Below are 21,049 nucleotides of genomic sequence, written 5' to 3' on the forward strand. Positions count from 1 at the left end.
CACTCATATTCTTCCAATCATAAAATTGCCTGTATGAATTACAATATATAGCCTTCTATATATATCATTTTATTTACAGGGAACAAGCTCTGGCGCTAGTGTCCACGAAAGTGGCAAGTAAGGCAATTCAGGCAGCGAGAAAATGGCGGCCAGTACATGCTTTTGCTAAACGTAATTCTTCCGACTTCGAAAAGTTTTATGACGTTGGCAGATCGATCATTTTTAGCGTCACATTCGTTACGACTGCAAGCCGCGCAATGACAGGCAATGTACAAATCCACGCCTCAGCGATGGTCGCCTCCGAGTGAACAGATCTCGATGGCTACGTGTTTGCTAACTGTGTGCGCCGGAAGCAACTGCGGAGTCAGAAACGCGTCATAGACGCCATGTTTTTAGACACCACCTATTTCGCACGTGCGCAGAACCGTTCTGCCCTCATGCATTTACACTGCCTTCGGTATCGGCTCCGCTCGGCGAGGAACCGAAAGGCGTGCATCAAGCATCGAGTTGACTGACAGAACGAACGTCGCAGGGAACAGACAGACGCGCGGAACAATTTGATTTCGTGCTGCGAGGCTCCACTCTATGTTAATACCGCAGAACTCGTACTGGTGGCGCGTGCATACTTTGTAGCAATGCGCCTGTAGGCTTTCTTTAAACACGCTTTCAAGCTAGGCTTTCCTTGCAGACACTCCCGGACTTTCCTGGCCGTGGCTGCTGGGTACTGCTGTCTTCGCGAATAGCTCGTAATTAAAGATCGATATATAACTGAATTACCTGCCCAATGGTGGAATCGAACCTCAGTCCTCCGCCATAGCAACCCGATGCTCTATGCATTCGGTCACCGTAGCCCAGAATGATCGCGCCAACGCCAACGCAAACCAGTTCTTAGAAGTGATGGGCTCGTGCATAGCACAGGTGCGCGAGAGCACAGGCCCACGTGTCAGTTTCCTTTACGCCAAAGGCGCAAGACTGAAATGGGCAAATTTATAGCATTTGATTAATTACTTCACCAAGGATTCGCCTCATACACCTTCCGAAATGTGGATCGGCCTAATCTTTCTTCTTTTTTTTTTTTAATGGGAGTTATAGCTTCCCGTCCCTGTCCCTTCTTTCTTGCGTGAAAAGCGCACAAGCTTTAAGCAGCCGCCTCTGTGGAAGCAAGAGCACACCAACACACTGACCATCAGGCTTTGGAGACGGCGCGCAGGTCGGTGTGGGACTTTGGCCACCGCCCTCCGTCGTTGGCACGGGTGAAAGACGCGTGGCGGGCCATCCGCCATTTTGAGCCATCACGTCCCAGGCGAAGCAGGCGGCCAAGATTGCGATGATCGTCAGCCGCGTCTTTGCAGCCATGTCTTCTGAACTCTTGCGAGATAACGGAAACAGCGCGTTAAATGTGGAATGTGCGGAGCGTTAAACACCGACGTTTCCTTAGTGAAGGTACAGCCTTCGTCAAAAGTATGCGGGCCACCGCATGGCTTTCCCATACGTGTCGTTCGACTTTGCGGTACGGTTCCGGTAGCGCTCCTGGTACTCCAAGCCTCATGGGGATAAGTATCAGAGTTATTGTTCATTCCCAGAGGGTCGTAACATAGGGTATACCGCAGGAGCTCCCGTAAACAGCCTGTACATATATTCAGCCTCGCGATTGCAGGAAAATCAATGCACACGCTATTAACAAAGATCGTACGTTACGTGCATACAACGGTCATCGTACCACCATCGAGTACGATAATTGTACAAATTATAGAACCATGCAGTACCAAACTAAAATAGAGCGGTAGTTTCATTGTATCTGCAGAGGTTATCATAGCGGCATGTTTGGCGTGCTACTCTATAGGAGATGGCGAGGGATGAAGTAAACGAACTGAGAAACAAAACAAAACGAAACGCGCACAATACCAACAAATACGCGCGAGCGAAACTTACTAGCCCGAAAAGTTCGTTGACCTCACTGACAGCTGTACCTGCAGGAATGATGCAAGCGCTTTAGTTGAGCGCAGCTCAGATCCAGGGCACTGCCTAGATGAGCTGAAGTAGGTTACCGGCGTTAACTCGACGCCAACGCTCTCGAAGTAATTAGCATACCGATCAATTCCAGGTCACGATGGAGTCAAGTATAACATGAACCTTTAATATATAATTTCTGCTCATTTACGTGTCATGATTATCTACATGCACTGCAGAAGCATCAAACTAGGGTTCAAAAGTTGAAAAAATAAAGTTCCATAAAAAATAAATCGGAAGGTGTGCGCGCGTGCTAACTTACTTATTAGCATACCTGAAGTTGAGCTTTATAATAACGATAAACCAAATTATCACTCTCATTTGTTTATATTTTGCTAGTTCTTCTCGCAGTACGCTTGTCCACGACATTATGTGAGCTCACTTTTCCGATTCGTTCACTGCAAAAAGTCATTCGCGAGCATCTTTTCTTTTTCTTGCATTCACGCTCTGCTATGTGGAAATCAACGCGGAACATACCAGCTATGACGCAGCTGTAAGAACGCGCCAGCACTTCTAAGAGCACTTTAGAATGTCAATATACGAAAAAAATCGACGATCACCTTGAGTAGCAGCCCCAATAATGTTCCCGACTGCTTCTTATTCTTTTTTAAAAGAACGCGTAAATATTATTTGATATTGAGAGTTGCGCGTAACGTGGTTAAGTGCCTTCAATTTCACCTGACAGGTTCCGCTGAAACACACCTATCATTGCCCCTCAAATAGGTCGTAAAGTACGAAGACTAACTGACGATCAGCTTGAGTACCGACGCATTCACCTTCCTACTTGATTCGTGCCGCTTAAAACTAACGCTGAAAGTTTTTGCCACGTGAAAAATTGCACGCAACACAGGCCAGTGTGACCTCAACCGTTCTACCGAAATAACTATTTTAGAGGCTGTAGAAGAAAGAAATCGGAAAGAAGCAGTACTTACACTTGCCCACTAGCGTCCAGAATGCCCAGCATTGACTGCCCCGTGGAGCGAAGCCTTGTCTTAACTCTACATCGATAACCCCGCCTCGAGATTTCCGAAAAGCATTCTGTGTTTACAGATGGTAACGAAGACCTCGGTGCTATCTGTTTTGCACGCCTGGACTTCAGATTTTGAGGGCACCAAGCGTATGTGGATGTCTGGCGGCTACTTTGAATGCAACGCATTGAATTTGCTTCTATCTCTCTATCCCTCTCTCTCTTTCCTACAGGACTTCCAGAACAAATTACGCAGGGCTATTGTTTGCGGAGGTTGTGTATTTCGCATTATACCAAGTAATAATAATAATAATAATGCCTTTATTTTCCATCCCAAGGATGAGGGAGGGGGAGAGAAAAAGCTAGATATCCAGCTTGACGGGCTCTCGCCTCCCCGATACAATACATGATGTTTAGAAAAAAAAAGGCAAACAGTACAAGCATGTGAGTAGAGACAAAATATCACAATATCACAATATCACAAATGACAATTTTTACAAAAATGTACAATTCCAAAAAAAAAACAAAGCGATGTGCATAATATCATATCGTATATTTCAAACAGAAAGTGCTGCCCTTCCACTTATAAGTGAAACAAAATGACGCAAATCTTTTGACCGGGTGCGTTGGAGATTTAAATTGTAATGTTGGCACAGGTTTAAGAGATGTGGAAGAGTGTTTCTGAGCATATGTTGTCCGTAACCTGTTCTGAATGAATGTATGTGCCAAATATCGGTGTTTCTAGTTGCGTAAGCGAAATTTCTTTTCTGCAGTGATGCCAGTTGTGCAATGAACGAGACGTTATTTTTGACCTCGGTAATGTATTTAGTGATTAGGCGGTATGCGTACAGATCATGAATCGGCATTATGTTGTCTTTCATAAAGAGCGGTTTAGATGGGTGGTCATATGCTACATTGTATATTATTCTGAGCATTCTTTTCTGCTGAACGTGTAATTTTCGTAAATTACTCTACAATTACTCTACCAAGTTACTCTACATTTCAGCTGTGCTGCCATTTTGCTAAGTTCCTTAGCGAAATATAGAGAAAGCAGCATAGAGTATAGATGCGTGTCTGCTACGTCAAAGTGCTCGAAGACGCTGAATAACATAAGTGGATGGCTGAGCGAGATAAAGGGAAACAGAGTGCCTCGATCTTTCTTTTTTTTAATTTATGACCATTTGAAGAATAAAAACAATGAAGCCAGAGAAATCAAAGGAGAAATTGACTGTTATGTTTATTTTAAATGTAGAAATACTAAGAAAAGAGAAAAACAAAGTGAATTAAAAGACAATTTGTCCTCGGGTGGAATCCAAACCGGCCACTACCGCATTACGCGTACGGTGCTTTACCGTAGGCTACCGGCAGCAGCCACGCCAACTTTCATTGGTACTTGTGTATGTGTACAAGGTTATCCCTGATGATTGTTGCTGTTGCTGTTGTTGCTGTTGTTGGGATGCTGCTGCTGATGATGATGATGATGGTGATGATGATGATGATCCATTGGCATCCCCTTTGAAACAGGGTGGTGACAAATAGTCACCTAGCCTGCTGAAGTTATTCAGGTATGTTATACACGCTTTTCATTCTAGCATTTCTGCATACGTAACCTTAATCTTTCTTTTTTTCCTCTTCCTCAAAACTTATGAATCTTGTGCCGCTACCTATGCCTGTAACGCATACGGTCGTATAAATAGAATGCCAGCCAGCGCCGGAATTAGGATGTTAGCCAGCGCCGCTCACAACCATGGCGGCGGTTGAGTAGAAAGGAGCCTCAGTGGAATAGGAGAGAGATCCGCGTTAACCTGCCCCCCTTCCCTCATTTGCTCCTATTGCGCGCACAGATTCCCACGCCCCTCCTTGCTTGCGCGAGAAGACACCAGCGCACCAAGCCACCATCGTTCTCGGCTGACCCTCGCAAGCTTGTCCTCCCACCTGCGACATACGGCGCGCGGCCGCGACCTTATCGCAGCTGGAATTTATAGAAGATATCACGGCAACGCCAACGGCGCAAGTTCGCTTGCAGTGCCCACATAATGGCTATCGCAATAATAAACATTAGTAGCTAGAGCGCTTCCGTGTGTGTCTTTGCGTGCCTCTCTCACAGCGTTTGTCTTCCAGCGGACTTCCTGCGCAACATGCATTACCATAACTCTCACAAGAAGCAGCGCACAGCGTTAGGTTGAGCGTTGTCTTCAGTGCGGGTAATACGGTGGTGGTGATGGTAGTGGCGGCGGGCAAAGTCCTTAGCGTCAAAGCGTTGACGTCATTGCTGGCGCCATCTTGAGGAACTATAGCACGACGAGAAGCTGCATGAGCAAATAACGTGAAAGTACGACGGGCGTGTCTTGCGCCCAGTGACAAATCGATAGCAGTGATAACCCGGTGAAAATCAGTCGTAGTTAAAAAGCAAAACTATGTACGCCTGGTGATACAGTGCACATCGCGGCCGCCAAGTACGGGTGAGAAGCTGCGCCCGTGACGTCACCTTAAAACTATCGTAAGATGGCGAGAGTGAAGCACAGGATATGGCCTGACCACGGACGTAAAAATCACGACGATGGCCGCCATCGTCGTAAGCGAAAGAACAGACAAGGCAAACCCAATTTTAAGCTTAGAATTCCTGTCGCAATACCGTGTTTATTCGAACATAGGCTGATGAATTATATCGAAATAAAAGGGGGAAGAAAACGGCGCTACGAAACTTCTAGCTAGGTTTATATTGGAGGATTTTGTTACGAACTGTCAGAATTGGGGAAAATGGCATGCCGATAACGCCAACTCTATAAAATAGCAATGTACCATTATTCCGCAGCCGCTCAGTACTATATAGCTCACTGTAACGATGTGCCATTCTGACCGCACCGAATGCGTGCAATTCTGGCACAGTCATTGTTTCTTTCTAAGGTTCGCTTTCGGTGAGACGCTGACACCAAGCACGTGGTGTCAGTACAATGGTGCCTATACTGAACGGGGACAAGTGCGTGGCTGATGGCTGGGTGATGGACAATAAATGTCAGTTGCCTTCTGAGGCTGTTTCCGCTTACTATTATCTTTGTTGGCTTGCATTCGAGAAAAATTCTTTTATTTATTTATTTATTTATTTATTTATTTATTTATTTTTCGAACTTCCGAACTTCGGCTTAGAATCGAGACTGGCCTAAATTCGAGAAAGTACGGCAAACAGAAACGAAAAAGAAGACAGGAAGCTTACCTACTTCATTCGCGCTATCGTCTGCCTCGATTGCAATTTTGATGCTGCCCATTGCACATGGTCCTTGTACAGTGGCATAATGTTTCAACCGCGACAGTATGCAGCACATCATTTTGCATACCTGAACACGGGTGATCAACGTAGGTTCGCCAACTTGTGATCCCGACTTGACCCGCTTCAATGGAACAGCAAGTCATCGCTTATAGTACATCTCTTGGCATCGGCCCTGTGCGCGTAGCGAGAGGCGCCGCTCTCGTGAACACAGCTGAGATGTGTGCGCGAACGATACGCGCAATATTTTTCAGTTTCCAAGAAATAAAAAAAAATATGATGCTTTACGTTCCAGAACCACGATAGAGTGTGGGGCACACCCTAGTGGGGGACGCAGGGTTAATTTTGAACATCTAGGAAAGAAAATGAATGGCAACGCAGCCCACACATTGAAATGTTTTAAATTTTGGAGTTTTACGTGCCAAAACCGCGATCTGTTTATCAGGCACGCCATAGTGAGGGACTCCGGAATAATTTAGACCACATGGCGTTCTTTGTCGTACACCCAAGTCTAAGTACACGGGTGTTTTTCGCATTTGTTTGGCTGGCGGGAAACGGCGTTGGTTTTCTGGCTTTCTTTTTTTTCATTTTGCCGTTAGAGTAAATCTGCTTCCAGCTGATCGGTGCTCAAAGGGCCAAGAGTGAATCAGGGGCCAAATTCAGGAAGCCCCTCGCGCGTAATGGCTATTTCCCATTGGCTTGTCAGTTTCCCTATCATCATCATCATCATCAGCCTGGTTACGCCCACTGCACGGCAAAGGCCTTTCCAATACTTCTCCAACTACCCCGGTCACGTACTAATTGTGGTCCTGTTGTCCCTGCAAACTTCTTAATCTCATCCGCGCACCTAACTTTCTGCCGCCCTCTGTTACGCTTCCCTTCCCTTGGAATCCAGTCCGTAACTCTTAATGACCATCGGTTATCTTCCCTCTCCATTACGTGTCCTGCCCATGCCCATTTCACTTTCGCTATATTAGTAATAATATCGACCGTCAAGATTGGCTAAAATTTTTCTCTTGCGAACAATTCTTGCGCAAGAATTGTGAATTTTGTGAATGCGGGCACTGATCCTGCTCGCTCTAGACGCCGGATGCCGCACTGTGAACGGGCCCTAAAGCAAACGAATTATGGCGAACACCTTGGCGGGAACAGGCCGCAAGGCTGTCACGTTCAACGGGGATACCTGAACTACCCGGCGGCAAATAAATCACGTCCGGAGTTCTCCCCCACCCAAGTAGTTGCCAAGCGAGCAATAGATTTAAATCCGCAAAAATTTGAAATACGAAAAAAATACAATCTAATGCTACACGGTACCGGACAGGGCAGCCCTGAAAGACGCTTTCTAGCAACCTTAGTCGTGGCTTTAGGAGGGGCACGGGCCGGGAACAGAATCGCTGATGGCGGTACCTCGAGGCAATGAAATCAACTAAAGTTACGTTTGGACGTTCTCATGCCATACAACAATTCTTGGTGGGAGAATATGTATGTAAAACAAGAAATGTTTCTATATGATTGTGTTAAGCTGCCACGCGGAGTAAAGGGCTTCCGCAGGTGTTGCTCACGGCAATAAGCCCTGCACCACACGGTTTAAACGGGAGTTTCGCCAAGATGTGCGCATCACCACTCGTGCCCCCCTGCCTACGCCTCGACCGGCAAGCTCAGGGTTGCCTGCAGAAAGCGTCCGTTCTAAGGCGCGGATGAGGAGCGCGCTGTCAAACGTTTCATTTGTGAAGAGAGTGTACAAACCCCGAAGTCGCGCGCGCGTTTGGCGCACGTGTGTGATGTTCCAGGAAGAATACGAGCCACAAAAGAATTCGTCGAGATCCGGTGACCTCGATAAAACAGTCGGAGTTGCCCTTTCAACGGGCAATATCGTCGCCTGGATATCGCAGGGTCTGGGTATCGTCGTCTGGGTATCAAATAGAGCGAAGGTTTGGGTTGACCAGTATATATGGGTACAGCCTTGGTCAAAAGTTTAGAAGTCACCATGAGCGTGACTATAGAGAGCCGCATTCAGGCCGCATCCTCGTAGAACACGATACCTTTGTGTGTTCCATTTAATGCATCAACCGCCACGGTAGCTCATTGGCTATCGCGTTCCGCTGCTGAGCTCGATGTCGCAGGTTCGAACCCTGCCGCGGTGGCCGCATATCTATGGGGACAGAATGTAACAACGCTCGTGTACCGTGGAATGAGGGCACGTTTAAAAAAAAAAAGCCCGGTTGGTGAAAAAAAGTGTACAGGTTGTCTGTACAACACAGCGTGTGGAAATACATGTTTACGTTTTTTTGGCGACTAATGCCCTTAAGTTTTCAGCAAACAACGCATGCAGTAAGCCTATAGAAGGCAACTATATCAGCGAAAATTCATTTGCGACGAAGTTTGTCTGCCGATGGTATACTGACTTTATGCAGCCATAACGTGAAACCTATAGGATAGAAAGACAGAGCGGTCTAGGAGCCTTCTGCAGGCAATCTATGAACTGCCTAAATTTATGCTCCTAAGACAGGACAAGAAAGAAAGAAAGAAAGAAAGAAAGGAAGAAAAGAAAGAAAGAAAAGAAAAAAAGCAGAAGGCGGGTGCCGTAAACCGAAGAGCTTCTAGTTGGCTACCCTACACCGAAGCACTGACCATGCTGACTAAAGAGTTGCAGAAAATAGCGCGTTTGCCTCTTCAAAACCACTCGTCCTGAAGGAGAGGAAAATAACGATGAGAAACATGGGAAGGGTGGAGTAGTAAGGCGACGGTCAAGCATCGAAAGGCAACAAACGACGCAAAGGAACAGAGCCGCGGGATTCTTTATGACCAATTAGTTGTGCGTTCGTGTGGACGCGCGTCGTAGACAAATTCACATCGTACTGTGTGTTCACACTGTGTCCCTGTACTCGAGCACACGCCGAGCACTTAGATCCACGGCTAGTACTTCGTGGGTGGCACGTAGGCAGGACCGGGCGGGTAAGCTGGCGGCAGCGCGCCGTGGGCCTGTGGCTGGCTGGAGGGCGCGTGTGGCCCGCTGTAATCCTGAGGCGGCGAGGAAAGCGGCGCCCCTGGCGGCCACTGTTGGTGCATCGGCGGCGGGTACTGCTGCGGCATCTGCTGGTTCGGGTGGCCCGTGTACACGACCGTGTGCGTCTCCTGCGTAGTTGATTCGACCTCATCGGAAAACGCACTACATCTCTCCACGATGTTTCCTTTTCTTTTTTGTTTTAGAGGCAACGGGCTTTTCTTTTCCTTTATTAAATTGTAAACGAATTATCGTTTTTTTTTTCTTTGCTTGAGACACTTTTATCTAGATATAAAATCTGACCTTGTGATTGGCGCATCATCGCCAGTTGCTTTTGCGCCAGAAAACCTCGCGTAGCTAACTGTGTAGCTGAACCTTTTTGTTAACGGTTAACACACGTCATTCAACGAGAGTGTGCAAAAAAAACGCTGGGGAATTTTCTTTTTTTTTTTTTTTTTGAGGAGCAAGAGTCGTGTTAGACGTTGATCATTGGCTCAACTTCGAAATTTGACGCGGTTGCACTGCTGCGGGCCATGCCCTTCCAACACTCTCACTTTACGACAGAGCACCGTGACCACGCTATTCAGAAGCACTTTTTATCTGAGCGCTTCATCGAGGCCTTGGTTCATAAAAAGGTTTTTCTGGTGCTTTATTTCCTTTGCGTTCCATTTATACTGATTACACACCCGAGTTCTTTTCGGAAATCCGCAGAAGTCTTGTTCAAGACCGTGGTAACTGGAGATCGCTGAGAGAGGATTATTTTTTCCAGTGGACACGGGAATAGACTGACGACGATGATCGCGAGAAGTTTTGCGCCAATTTTTGCAAGTGGACAGCTAGGAAACGGAAAACCACTTCCTTACGGGTACTAAGAAACCAGATGTGGTGACAATGCTTTCACAGAGGCTCGCTGGTTAGGTATGCCATGATTACCTAAGTTACGCCACCTAGGCAACACATACAAGCACACTGACACGGGACCATGAAGCTTGCACAAACGTACATCGTGTGCCCCAGCTAAAGCTAGCCAAGCTGTTTAAAGAAAAACAAATGTTTTAAAAACACGGCGCAAGATACGATTTCAGGATCGATTGTGATCGGTCGTCAAAAGTCTGGCAACCAAACACCGTAGCTCTTATAACCGTAACTTGCAGAGTGTTTTTTTCCATATTTTTTAATGCGAAAGCTTCAAATTGCTCACTGAGCGGAAAAACCGGCGTCCGCCGTCTGTAGCAGCGAAACGGCGCCTAAATTCCCATTGGCTGCGATGCCGCGGCGCGAGAGCGCCTCAATGGAGAAGAGCCGGCGAAAGGAAACACCTGCTGGCCGCAGTAGCGCGCCCGGTGCTGCGTGAGGGGAGAGGGCATCGCTGCGTCGGTGACTTACGGCGCTGGCACCGCAGGCTGCTGCTGCTTGCTGGCTCGGGCACCCCGTACCGCTACGGTACATTACTCGCAGCGCAAAACCCGAAGAACAGCTCAGCGGTGTTCAATTGGACATTAACGCTTTCGCATTCGCGACTCATAAGAAGTCCTCGGATTTTTTTAGTTTTCTCTGTTTTTTTTATAATGCAAGAAATAAGAAATGCTTGCATGGTGCGTGACCGAGTGATAATATTTGCTTTAGAAACAATCTTGGTGCTTGATCTTTTTTTTTTATCAAGAAGCTCGTCAATACTCCAGTCACTCGCCAGGCTTTATGTGGGCATTGCTGGCATTCATAGCTTATTTATAAGCTTCGCTAACGTTAGATGGGACACCTTATACGGGTGTTTTTTTTTTGGCTGCACCAACTTTCTTTGTACATTGTCTGTGACCGATAATACAATTATAACCCTTGATCTAAATTATTCGATGAGGCGGCCATTACTTCTACGAGAAGAGGTTAGAATTTTGTTCTCTGCCACATGCAATGTTTAAAAATTTAGTGCAGCTAAGAAATAAAGCACTCTATATATTGTGCACGGGTTGCTAGAACTTTAAAACTGTTGGTGTGGTATTTTCGGAGCATTAGTAATGGGACTAACATGCTGATTATTCAGCTCTAACAATGCAGTTCGTGCATTAGGACTTCATTACCGTCATCGTGACGGTAATTGGACCCCCCCCCCTCTTTTTGGTTTGACACTCTTCATTTGCGCCTTACATTCAATATTGATTTTTCGGGTGGGGAACTATCACTTCCACAAACATTTCGAAACTTTAAAAACTGCAAAACAAAATGATCATAATAATTTCTAGTACTGCCCCGGATCATCTGGCTCGGCCGTTAGTAAATAAAGTTGGCTTCATTAGCGTCGACCGTCTTTAGCAGGTTACGCTACGTTATGCACCACGCAATGCAAAATATAATACCTCTTAATGTGCTCTCTGGGTAACTTAAACCTAAACACACATATCTGCGATTTCCTACACATATCTACAACGTACCTACTTCAACACTATCTACACGTATCCACAACTCACAAATTTCGGATATTGGGCAATGCATACCAGCAAAACTGATTACAATCACGATATGTGATGCTGCATCACGCCTAGTCTATTAAATTATTTCTACGAACACTAAATGATTAAAAAGCGTTTTACACTCATCCACCTTAAACAGTATTATACGCCGTACATATTTTATAATGTATTCTGTCCCTTTGTTTGTTCAGTGCTCCTTTGTTTGTTCAGTGTTCTTTTATGCTGTGATAAACTGCGTAAATTTATTTTGATGTTATTTGTGGTCTATTGAATTATCCATGCGAAAGTGTGCAGAAATATTCATTGTAGCTTTTCTGATTTTGTTTCTGTTTTCAGTGCGACTCCACATTTTGCACATTTGTCAATGTGAGTAAATTGGATGCAGTTCACTCCGTGTGGCATCCTTTGATAGGTGTGTGAACTAAAGCTGGTTCTTTTCCAATATACAGGGGGGCGAGAGCTACTCCAAGCTGCCTAAAAGCAGCTCCTCTGGTTCGTCGTGTTCTGCATTCTGCAAAATGAAATAGTAAACTTCTACTTCTACAAGCAACTGTTCCTTCGGTACATAATTTTCGTGTACTTGTTAGGTACATCTCGCGTATGCATGACGAGCACGAAGCAGAAGATTAATATGTTGCTAGTGCGCAAAGTCTGCGTGTTGTCTGATGCTTCCCTGTCATCATATCCTTACGTGGATTATCCCAGCAGCGTGGTTTAATCAGGATGCGGTGCCGCACGGACTTTGACCGAACACATGGAGCGCATAATTTATGCTTGCCAAGATAACTACCACGGCACTACGTAAGGCCATAATCACCTCGGAACATGGACTCTGCGTTGCAATTCTCTGGGCAGGGAAGTTGTCCGAGGAGAAGCTGCTTGCACAAATTGCTAATCTCTACCGCGACTGCACTTGATAACTGACGTGCCACAGTTGTCTGTACTCGTTTAATCCTTCTTTGACAAAAATTAGCACCACTTGGCGTCAAAGACAAAGACAAAAGTACTGCAGACATGTTCCACGTGCACACACACACACACACACACACACCGCACTTCAACACACAATACAAAAGCTTTCGGGCAGTTTTTCAGCGACCGATTAATGAACTAATGGCCGAAATTTTTTAGCTCTCCGCTACCACGTCCTTCATAGGTCACCACCATTGGGACGTAATAGACGTTCAGCTGTACTGTTGCACAAAAACACGTAAAACAACTGTTAAAAAAAATAAAGCCGGTGTCGAATAAAGCTGGTGGCGGTGTCAGAACAGCCAAACTAGCGCATAACATCTTTGGCGTCATCGTCGGTATGGGCAGACCAACTTCCTCGGACTGCGGAAAGTTGGGAGGTTAACGTGAAGATAAGCATTCCCTTTGTTATCCTGCAGTGGGAAGAGGTAAGTTCCAGCAGAGTACATCTCTCGGATGAGCGGACAAGAAACGCGCAAACACATTGGAGCACACAGTGATGCAGGCGTTTATTTGATGACCTCTCTTGTTCATTTTTTTTAACTGTATAAGTGCCTTCTGACAAGTCCATCTCCCCTCAACCCCCTCTCAAAAAAATATAATCAAGGTTTGCGAGACGGTGACAATGGGAGGCGCGAGGTAAGCTGGAAATTAAAGGTATCCATGCGAAGGGCGGCGATTGTATATATATATATATATATATATATATATATATATATATATATATATATATATATATATAGGGACTTCTGCGAAGCCTGCGATTATGTTATCAGAGTGCAGTTGGAAGCACTTACCTTTTTGCCTGCGCAAGCCCTGCACATGCAGACGCAGCAGACGATGATAAGGACGATGACTATGATGATACTAATGATGATGGCCGCGATGACGCCCTTGGCGAGACCAACCACTGGAGCTACGACGACCAACGGATCTGCACACGTGGACAGAAGGGAAATTCACTGCTGCGATGGACCCAAGTCCGAGCCGATCTACCTGTCCTCTGAGGACGACTTGACTATAAGGTCCCCCTACAATGGTTTCGTTACTGTAGCGTGCAGCTTATACTTACAAACAGCACATGAATGAGGCAACAGGATTTTTGTGATGCTGCCTCTTTCATGTCGTGTTGCCTAAGTAGTTCAACAAATTATTGTAGGGCACGAATGAGGACATCCTACATAGGTTGTGTTGCCTCCTTCATGTTCTGCTGTATGCTACAGGTCCCCTTGAAGCGGTGCTAACGGTGATCGACCTGCAGCGCACATTTGAAATATTCTTACCATAACAAACGTCGCTAAAAGGCTCGCAGAGATTTTCGGCAACGCGGAGGACATTGCTCGATGAAACATTTTTCTTCTCGGGATTCGAAGCACATCACCTATTCGCGTTTCTTTCTTTCTTCTTTTTCTTTAGCGATACCTTCACTGCGACTAGAAGAGCCCCAGAATGTATTTCTAGACGAGCGACTTGCAAACACGCATTCGTTAGCGCATACCCACACATACCTGAATAACAAAATGTCGTACAGCGAAGTGTTATGCTTAGGCAACGTTACAAGCGTCGGAGGTGAATTAGTTATAGTGTGGATCACACTTGTTCAAATGTGGTCAATCGGCCGATTCGTTCGCTATCCTTGGCGCAAAAAAAAAAGAAAGCGCTGGCCTACACTGCAATAAGACCACGCATGGTCATATACCGCACGCTCGCCTCGTGCGCTATGTTAGAGCAATCAGGTTTCGAACCCATCCGATACAGCCAGGTAGCTGGCTATAGCGGATGGGGCTACAGCCAGCAGACGATCGCGCAGTCCGTATCAGGCATTTTGACCGCTCTACAGAAAAGTGATTCGCGCTGCATGCCACGTGGGGAAACTTGTGACATCCATTCTGAATAATTGCTTGCTTGCCCGGGTCTATATCGAGGCTCTGTACAGAAACGCCGCGAGAGAAGTCAATGGATCGGCAAGAGGAGGACTCGTTAAAGAAACGCTTTTATGCCTTTGAGCACGTTCTGGCGGAAATTTGAAAGTCTCTACGTTGTTAACGCCCCGGTGCCAATTGTGTTCCAATGGTATGCACACGTGCAGGCAAGCGATATCACACGACCGAATCTATGTGTACTCACTAATGTCGTCGTTAGCGGCATGCTTGTCAACATCGGCGTTCAATCTTTCTGGCTCGTGGACACCCTTGGCGGACGCTGCGGACACCAGTACCAGCGCTAACGCTATGGTCGTCGCTAACCGGATGCTCACCATCTCCGGTCCCGTAACAGCCGCCGCACCTGTGATAGACAAAAGATTTGACATTCAAGCAACCCTAAAGAAAAACACTAGGTCGAGCTACGTCGATACAGATTATTTGCCTAGCAGTCCATCACCGTTTTCGGTGTGCCACCACCATATCACATTTAAGCCTATAGGGAATGGCCGCCCAAGTTCCCACACTATTGCGCCACAGTTCGAACCACGCGCGCCAAAGGCGCACAAGTTGACGTAATCTCCACGTGACGCTCTCTCTCTACGTCGCTCTCTGCGAATAAGCCAGTGCTGACGTCACATGAGAAGTACTATGCTCCACAATAGGTGGCGCCACTCCGATTTTTCGCAAGCGCCATTTCCTCGCTTACAGAAGATCCGTTCTCACTTACGAAGGATGAATTCGTTATTAGGAAAGCCTCATCTTTCAGTATAGCTCGACTTATATAAGTTAGTGTCCTTATAAGAGGAAGCTTTCCGTCAGAGTGAACTCGGATTTCGCTGTTTATTCAATTACGCGTCTAATGCGAAAATGATCTTAGTAGACGATCGCTGAACCAGTTTGAACAAAGTTTGTTGAAAAAGAAAACGCAAACATCACAAAACAGAACAGTGTGTAAATGGGTTAAACACGTGCGAAAGAGCATCTACTATTGAACAAGAATTTTCCAGCGCTTTCTATTTCTTCTAAAAGTTTCGACGTCGCGCACTTTTTGCACTTTTTGTGGTCACGTTAGTACATGGAAGGCTCTTCACCAAAGGCTAAAAACTATAATGTGTATTCCTCGTTAGTGTAAAGGCGTGAGTATAGTGAAATGTTGATCGAACTCAGATTCTCGACGGTCGTTATTTTATTTGTTATCATTCATCATTATTTGTTTCTTCTTTTCTTTTCCTTCTCTTACTTTCTGTTTTTTTTTTTTTGAACTAGAACAGAGAGAACATGAGCGACCGAAGTATTCTGACTCAATCCCTCCACAGAAACTCACTTATAACAGTAGAAAACGCAATTCTTTCTGCGTTTGATATTTTGTTTTTTTTTTAGTTGTTTAGTTGCTAAGAAGCGCTGAAGTCCAGAATTACTTCCACATTTGTTTTTTGCAGAAGAAATTAGAGAAATTGAGTAACCAAAGTATTTTCACTCAATAACTCCACAGAACTTTTCGCTGTGTGCGGTCTTTTTTTTTTTTTTCGCGCGTGCGTGTGTGTGTGTTTTACTTATTTAGTTTTTAAGGAGAGTGGAAGCTTAGAAAAAAGTCGAAAATCGATGTTGTTCTGTAGACGCGCACTCTGGCCGTTTGTATGGTCGTTTTGCGAAAAGTGCAAGCGTATACCTAATATCAAGAACTTGTTGGAAGTCTGGGTTGCGTATATGTGCGATGAGGGGCATCGGGAAAATCACTGCTCAATAATAACATTACCTGAACTCGAATCGGTGACGCGCGCGCCTGGACACGTAGCACACTATTAAATGCCGATTCGTCTCCAAGTAATGCGCGTTTTAGAAACAAGGTGCCTCACAAAAGAATCTGGCATTGCTTCATGTCGGAGCTCCTGCAGACATGGAGATACCACGATAGCAGACAAACTTCAAGCTGCACTCGTTCGTTGGGACTGTGTTGACTGAATGCGCCAAAAAAAGTAACTCTATCGTCACAAGCAAGGTCTCACGCCCCGATACGCTAACGTCACTTCCTGTTTGGCTACGGGCACCTAAACGGACTTAGTCCTGCACACGATTACGTACACGCCGCCCACCGTAAAGGCAAGCGAGTTCTCCTTTCCAAGAGTCACGCGGAGAGACATTGCCAGGGGCGAAATTGCTTTAGTGGTCCCACCAATGTGTCAGGAATCTAGCTGTGCAATTTTTTAAAGCAAACAAATGTGATACATCGGTGCACATATTCCGTGAAGTTAGTTATTTGCCATACGGTAAGCTTAGAATGGTCCTAATTTGCAATTATTGATAAAATTCAGAGCGGTTTATAAAACAGCAATGTTGCCCTCTGTAGATGTCTTAACGAATACTGTTTACAGATTTGGGATATCCTTTTTACTGCAGAGTTCTAAACGTAATGCTCTATTTATTTTTATTTTATAGCGTCAGGGCAACTTTCGCAAAAACTTGAATATATATTTTGCTAGTGCTTTCTGGCTCCTACTCCCTGTTGTATCTTTCAGCAGGAACCCACTTATTGTGCCATTGTCCACAATTTCAAGCACAAAGACAGTCTTTGTCCAACACATTGAGGAAACTAGACGATCGTCCTCTGAGCGAACAGACCATATTAGAGCACCGTCCCGACCGATCATCGGCTCAGAAGGCAGTGAAGGCACTTTTGTGTTTTCTCAGAACTTCTGGTTTGCTCGAGCGACTCTAACTGAAGTGCTGTCCGTACGCGTATCTACACCTTCTCTCTCCCTTCTTTCTCCTCCCCTTCTCCCATCCCCCTGTGTAGGGTAGCCAACCAGACTATTGACTGGTTAACATCCCTGCCTTTCCTGAATTCTCCCCTCTCTCTCTCTCTCTCTCTTCAGCAGGAACTGCATTCTGCTTCTAAGCCCCTTACTACACCATTTTCTTTATTTTGAAAAATCTACCCTAGTTGCGTTTGTTTAGGCCCAGATATGCCGAAACGAACATTAATTTTCCAAAGAAATGCTTAGTTTCAGTTTTATGGGCGGAAATTGTCACTCATCGTATATGGATCACGATGCAGTTCGAAGGTTCAAAGCTTAAAGGGGATTCTGCAGTCCACTTTGACCACATTACAGCAAGTTTCCCAACGAAGTACGAGCAGTAATGGTTTGAGATTCGAACTGTTCGCCGAAGCAAAGCAGTTTGTCATTGCGTTTCTTTTTTCAGCTGCAGCGCTGTTAAGTCACGATCCTATCCGGAGTCCTTGAATACTGTTATCAGGCTAGCGCGCCCGTCAGTACTTCCACAAAGGACCTGAAAACTAAATAAAAGAACGATAAAAAGGCGTATCTTTTCACCGTGTTATCGGTGCCCTTGTCTATCAGCGCCACTCCGAGTAGATCACAGACGCAAAAGTTCCCAATCGCGCCACTAAATTTTCTTCCTTTGTTCACTGGTACACATGGGATAGGTATGTATGTAGGTAAATGAATTCTGGGGTTTTTACTTGCCAGAACAACGATTTGATCATGACGCACACCTTAGTCGGGGACTCGGGGTTTATTTTGATGACAAGGGGATATTTCAGGTGCCCCAAATGCACGGGACACGCGCACAGTGTGTGTGTAAATTAAAATAATTCTAAATATTTTTAAAAGTGAGACCGCGGAAAGCTTTCTCTTCCCGGTATTTCGAGGCAGCTTGGCTGCACTATTCGGTCACAACTTGCGACCTAGCATCTCCTGCGTGCAAACAGGAGGTCGACACGTGCCCGTGATCCCACCGGAAGGCACACCCACCACCGAACAAGGAACGCGTGCGGATCCTCAGCCGCGGCAAAGTGTGTCCTCCTCCCATTCCCGCTGAGGCACCTTGACCACGGGAATGGTGACTACTGTATGTTCTAAAAACTATATCTTTGTGCTGCATCGATGGAATAAAATATTTTAAAAAGCGGGACCGGGGAAAGCTTTCTCTTCCCGGTATTTCGAGACAGCGTGGCTGCACTATTTGGTCACAAGCTCTAACATACGGGAGGAAGGAATAGGGGGATAAAAAGAGCGAAAGAGCGAGAAGGGGAGATAGAAAGAAAGAGGGAAAGAGAGACGAGCACAAGTAAACCGCGTACACGATAGAGCGATAGGGAACGGAGTTCTTGGAGTCTGTCGTGAAGGCCCGTAGACTGCAGGCATATTAGTAGCGCGAGTAAGGCCTTCTATGCGCATGTTTTTTTTGGGCAGTGGCCTAGAGCTTTTAATTCTGATAGTGTACGATTGTCCAATTCATGAAGCACTCTGCGCATCACTTGCTTATCGGCACTATAGCGGGAGGCAGACACATATAACGTGTGCGAGCGTCTATTCACAGTCGCTAGTGTAGCACATGGAGCTGTTGGCCATTCCAATAGGGAAGGCATAAGAGTTTGTAAATGCTAACTCTAGGCACAGATGGTGCAGCATTGTCTGTTCACATCGCAGTAACACAGGCGGTAAATGCATCTGTACATCCGGAGACAACAAACGCAAACGACACATGGTGCAGATGTTCGAGTCCGACAGGGGCAAAGTACATTCACGGGACATCAATCGAAGGCCAGCCACAGCGTCTGTTCGCGAAAGCGGAATCAACGCAAATAGAGACTTCACATAGCGCTCTACCGAGCTTACGGTTGTTCAAATAGACGCAATCTCCCGGATGTCATATTGACGGCAAGCATGGAAGAAATATTCAAGCTTTTTAAGTGGGGAAAGATTAGGCGTGAGAATCAGCAAGAAACATCTACGGAACTTTGTTCTCAAAGTGACATTGCCCGGTTCAGCAACGCTGGAGATGACTCGCAAGAAATGATTCAGGACCTTAACAGGCAATTTGTTAGAAAATTTATATTCAGGGCTAATATTCCATAGCCTGGCAAGAAGTACAATATCTTGTGATCGGTAGCCTTGCTCTCCAACGTGTGGGAGAGTATGTTCTTCTACGCGCCAATTAATCATAGGGGACCGCGGGATCACGAAAAGAGTATTTACTGGATAATAAAAATGAATCGGAGCACATATGGAAAGCATTTCCAAGACATGACCGGCAGCTAACCACTGCCGTTGAAGAGTAGAGATATGAAAGGGGGAAACAAATTCATCCACACGATTGTAGCAAGGAGCTACAAAGGAAACTCGGGGCAGGACGAATTTTTTCTGACATTGCGAGCTTTTCTTTTTTCTGAGAAACAAGCACTGACGTCCTTTGCAGCTTCGTGCTACATTTCGCGGGGATGACAATTTTCGTTTTCCTTTCATGAACTTTCATCCAGCTTGGGGGGCTTCCACGGCACTGATTTGGCAAAAAGAAAAGGTAATAGCATATGGGGGCATAAGCTTGGACGTCAACAAAGAAGCTTGAGAAGAACCTGAGGACGGCACAGCGAGCGATGAAACGCAAGATGTAAGGCGTAGCTTCAAATTTGTAGGAAATCATAGTAATAAGGCCTGAAGTAATACGAAAAAAAAACTTGAGAAGCAACTAACCAAGCGATGGAACAGAAACCAATAGGTGAGACACGAACACAGCGGTGTAAATTAGACACCTATAGGAGTAACTGATATTCTAGTTGACACTAACAGGAAGAAATAGAGCTGGGCGGGCCACCGTAATGCGCAGGGCATACAACCAGCGGTCTATTTAGAGTCGCACAATGGGTGCAAAGAGAAGTGAAGGGGCATTCGAGGAATGCACAGAATTAGGCAGTGCGATGAAATTCTGTAACCTACAAGCATAAGATGTAATGACCTGGCTCAAGACAACGATAACTGGAGATCGCTGTGCAAGGCCTTCGGCCCTCAGTCGGCATAAATTAAGTTCATTACGATGATGCATCTAAACTGAATAAATATTTATTTCGGGGGGCCCTTTCAAGTCCCAAATTCAACGGAATCCAACAGATTTGCGCGCAACTCGGTGTTTCCGTTAATAATGTCCAGGCCTGAACTTTAAATACAAAGCTGCATGAAATCAGCAATACTGCTAGATCTTAGGTAATGCTGTCTATCCCTGGCCTCGCCCTGGTTGAAGTGGTACATAGGCATTTCAAACTCAAGACCTTTTCCCTTTGCAAAGATCCAGAACCATGCTTACCCTTCAACGAACCCTTTGGTCAGAATGCGACGAGGACGAGAATATCCGCCCACCTGCGAGCTCTCGCGGACGCTGAAGAGGCAGCTCTCAGACTACCTCGCGGTAATAATGCAGCCATTATCGGCCTTCACTCGCGGAAACGATAAAACGTCATCGCTATCGACCTCTTCTTTCGAAAGGGCTCTATTGGCCCTCGCTCTATGTGCAGCGTAGAGCTAGAGGTTCTTATCGATTCGGCAAGGCCCCCCACCTTTCGCAACAAATCAATTTCATCAAACCATAGTAGACGTACGGTGCACACCATCCAACGCGGTCGCGGTCTGCGGGATGTCTTGC

General features: G+C 45.9%; 1 protein-coding gene across 1 annotated transcript; it reads right to left on the reverse strand.

The window, feature by feature from the left end:
- Positions 1 to 9,016: 9,016 nt before the first annotated feature.
- LOC142559505 (uncharacterized) lies at positions 9,017 to 20,800 on the reverse strand. The gene is made up of 4 exons (XM_075671094.1): positions 20,714 to 20,800; positions 14,814 to 14,972; positions 13,484 to 13,620; positions 9,017 to 9,377 (listed from the first exon to the last, which is right to left on the reverse strand). The coding sequence occupies exons 2-4, from the start codon at positions 14,944 to 14,946 to the stop codon at positions 9,159 to 9,161; spliced, it is 489 nt and encodes a 162-aa protein (XP_075527209.1). The 5' UTR covers positions 14,947 to 14,972; positions 20,714 to 20,800; the 3' UTR covers positions 9,017 to 9,158.
- Positions 20,801 to 21,049: the final 249 nt, after the last annotated feature.

Source organism: Dermacentor variabilis, chromosome 10 (genome assembly GCF_050947875.1).
Source record: "Dermacentor variabilis isolate Ectoservices chromosome 10, ASM5094787v1, whole genome shotgun sequence".
Classification (NCBI taxonomy): domain Eukaryota; kingdom Metazoa; phylum Arthropoda; class Arachnida; order Ixodida; family Ixodidae; genus Dermacentor; species Dermacentor variabilis.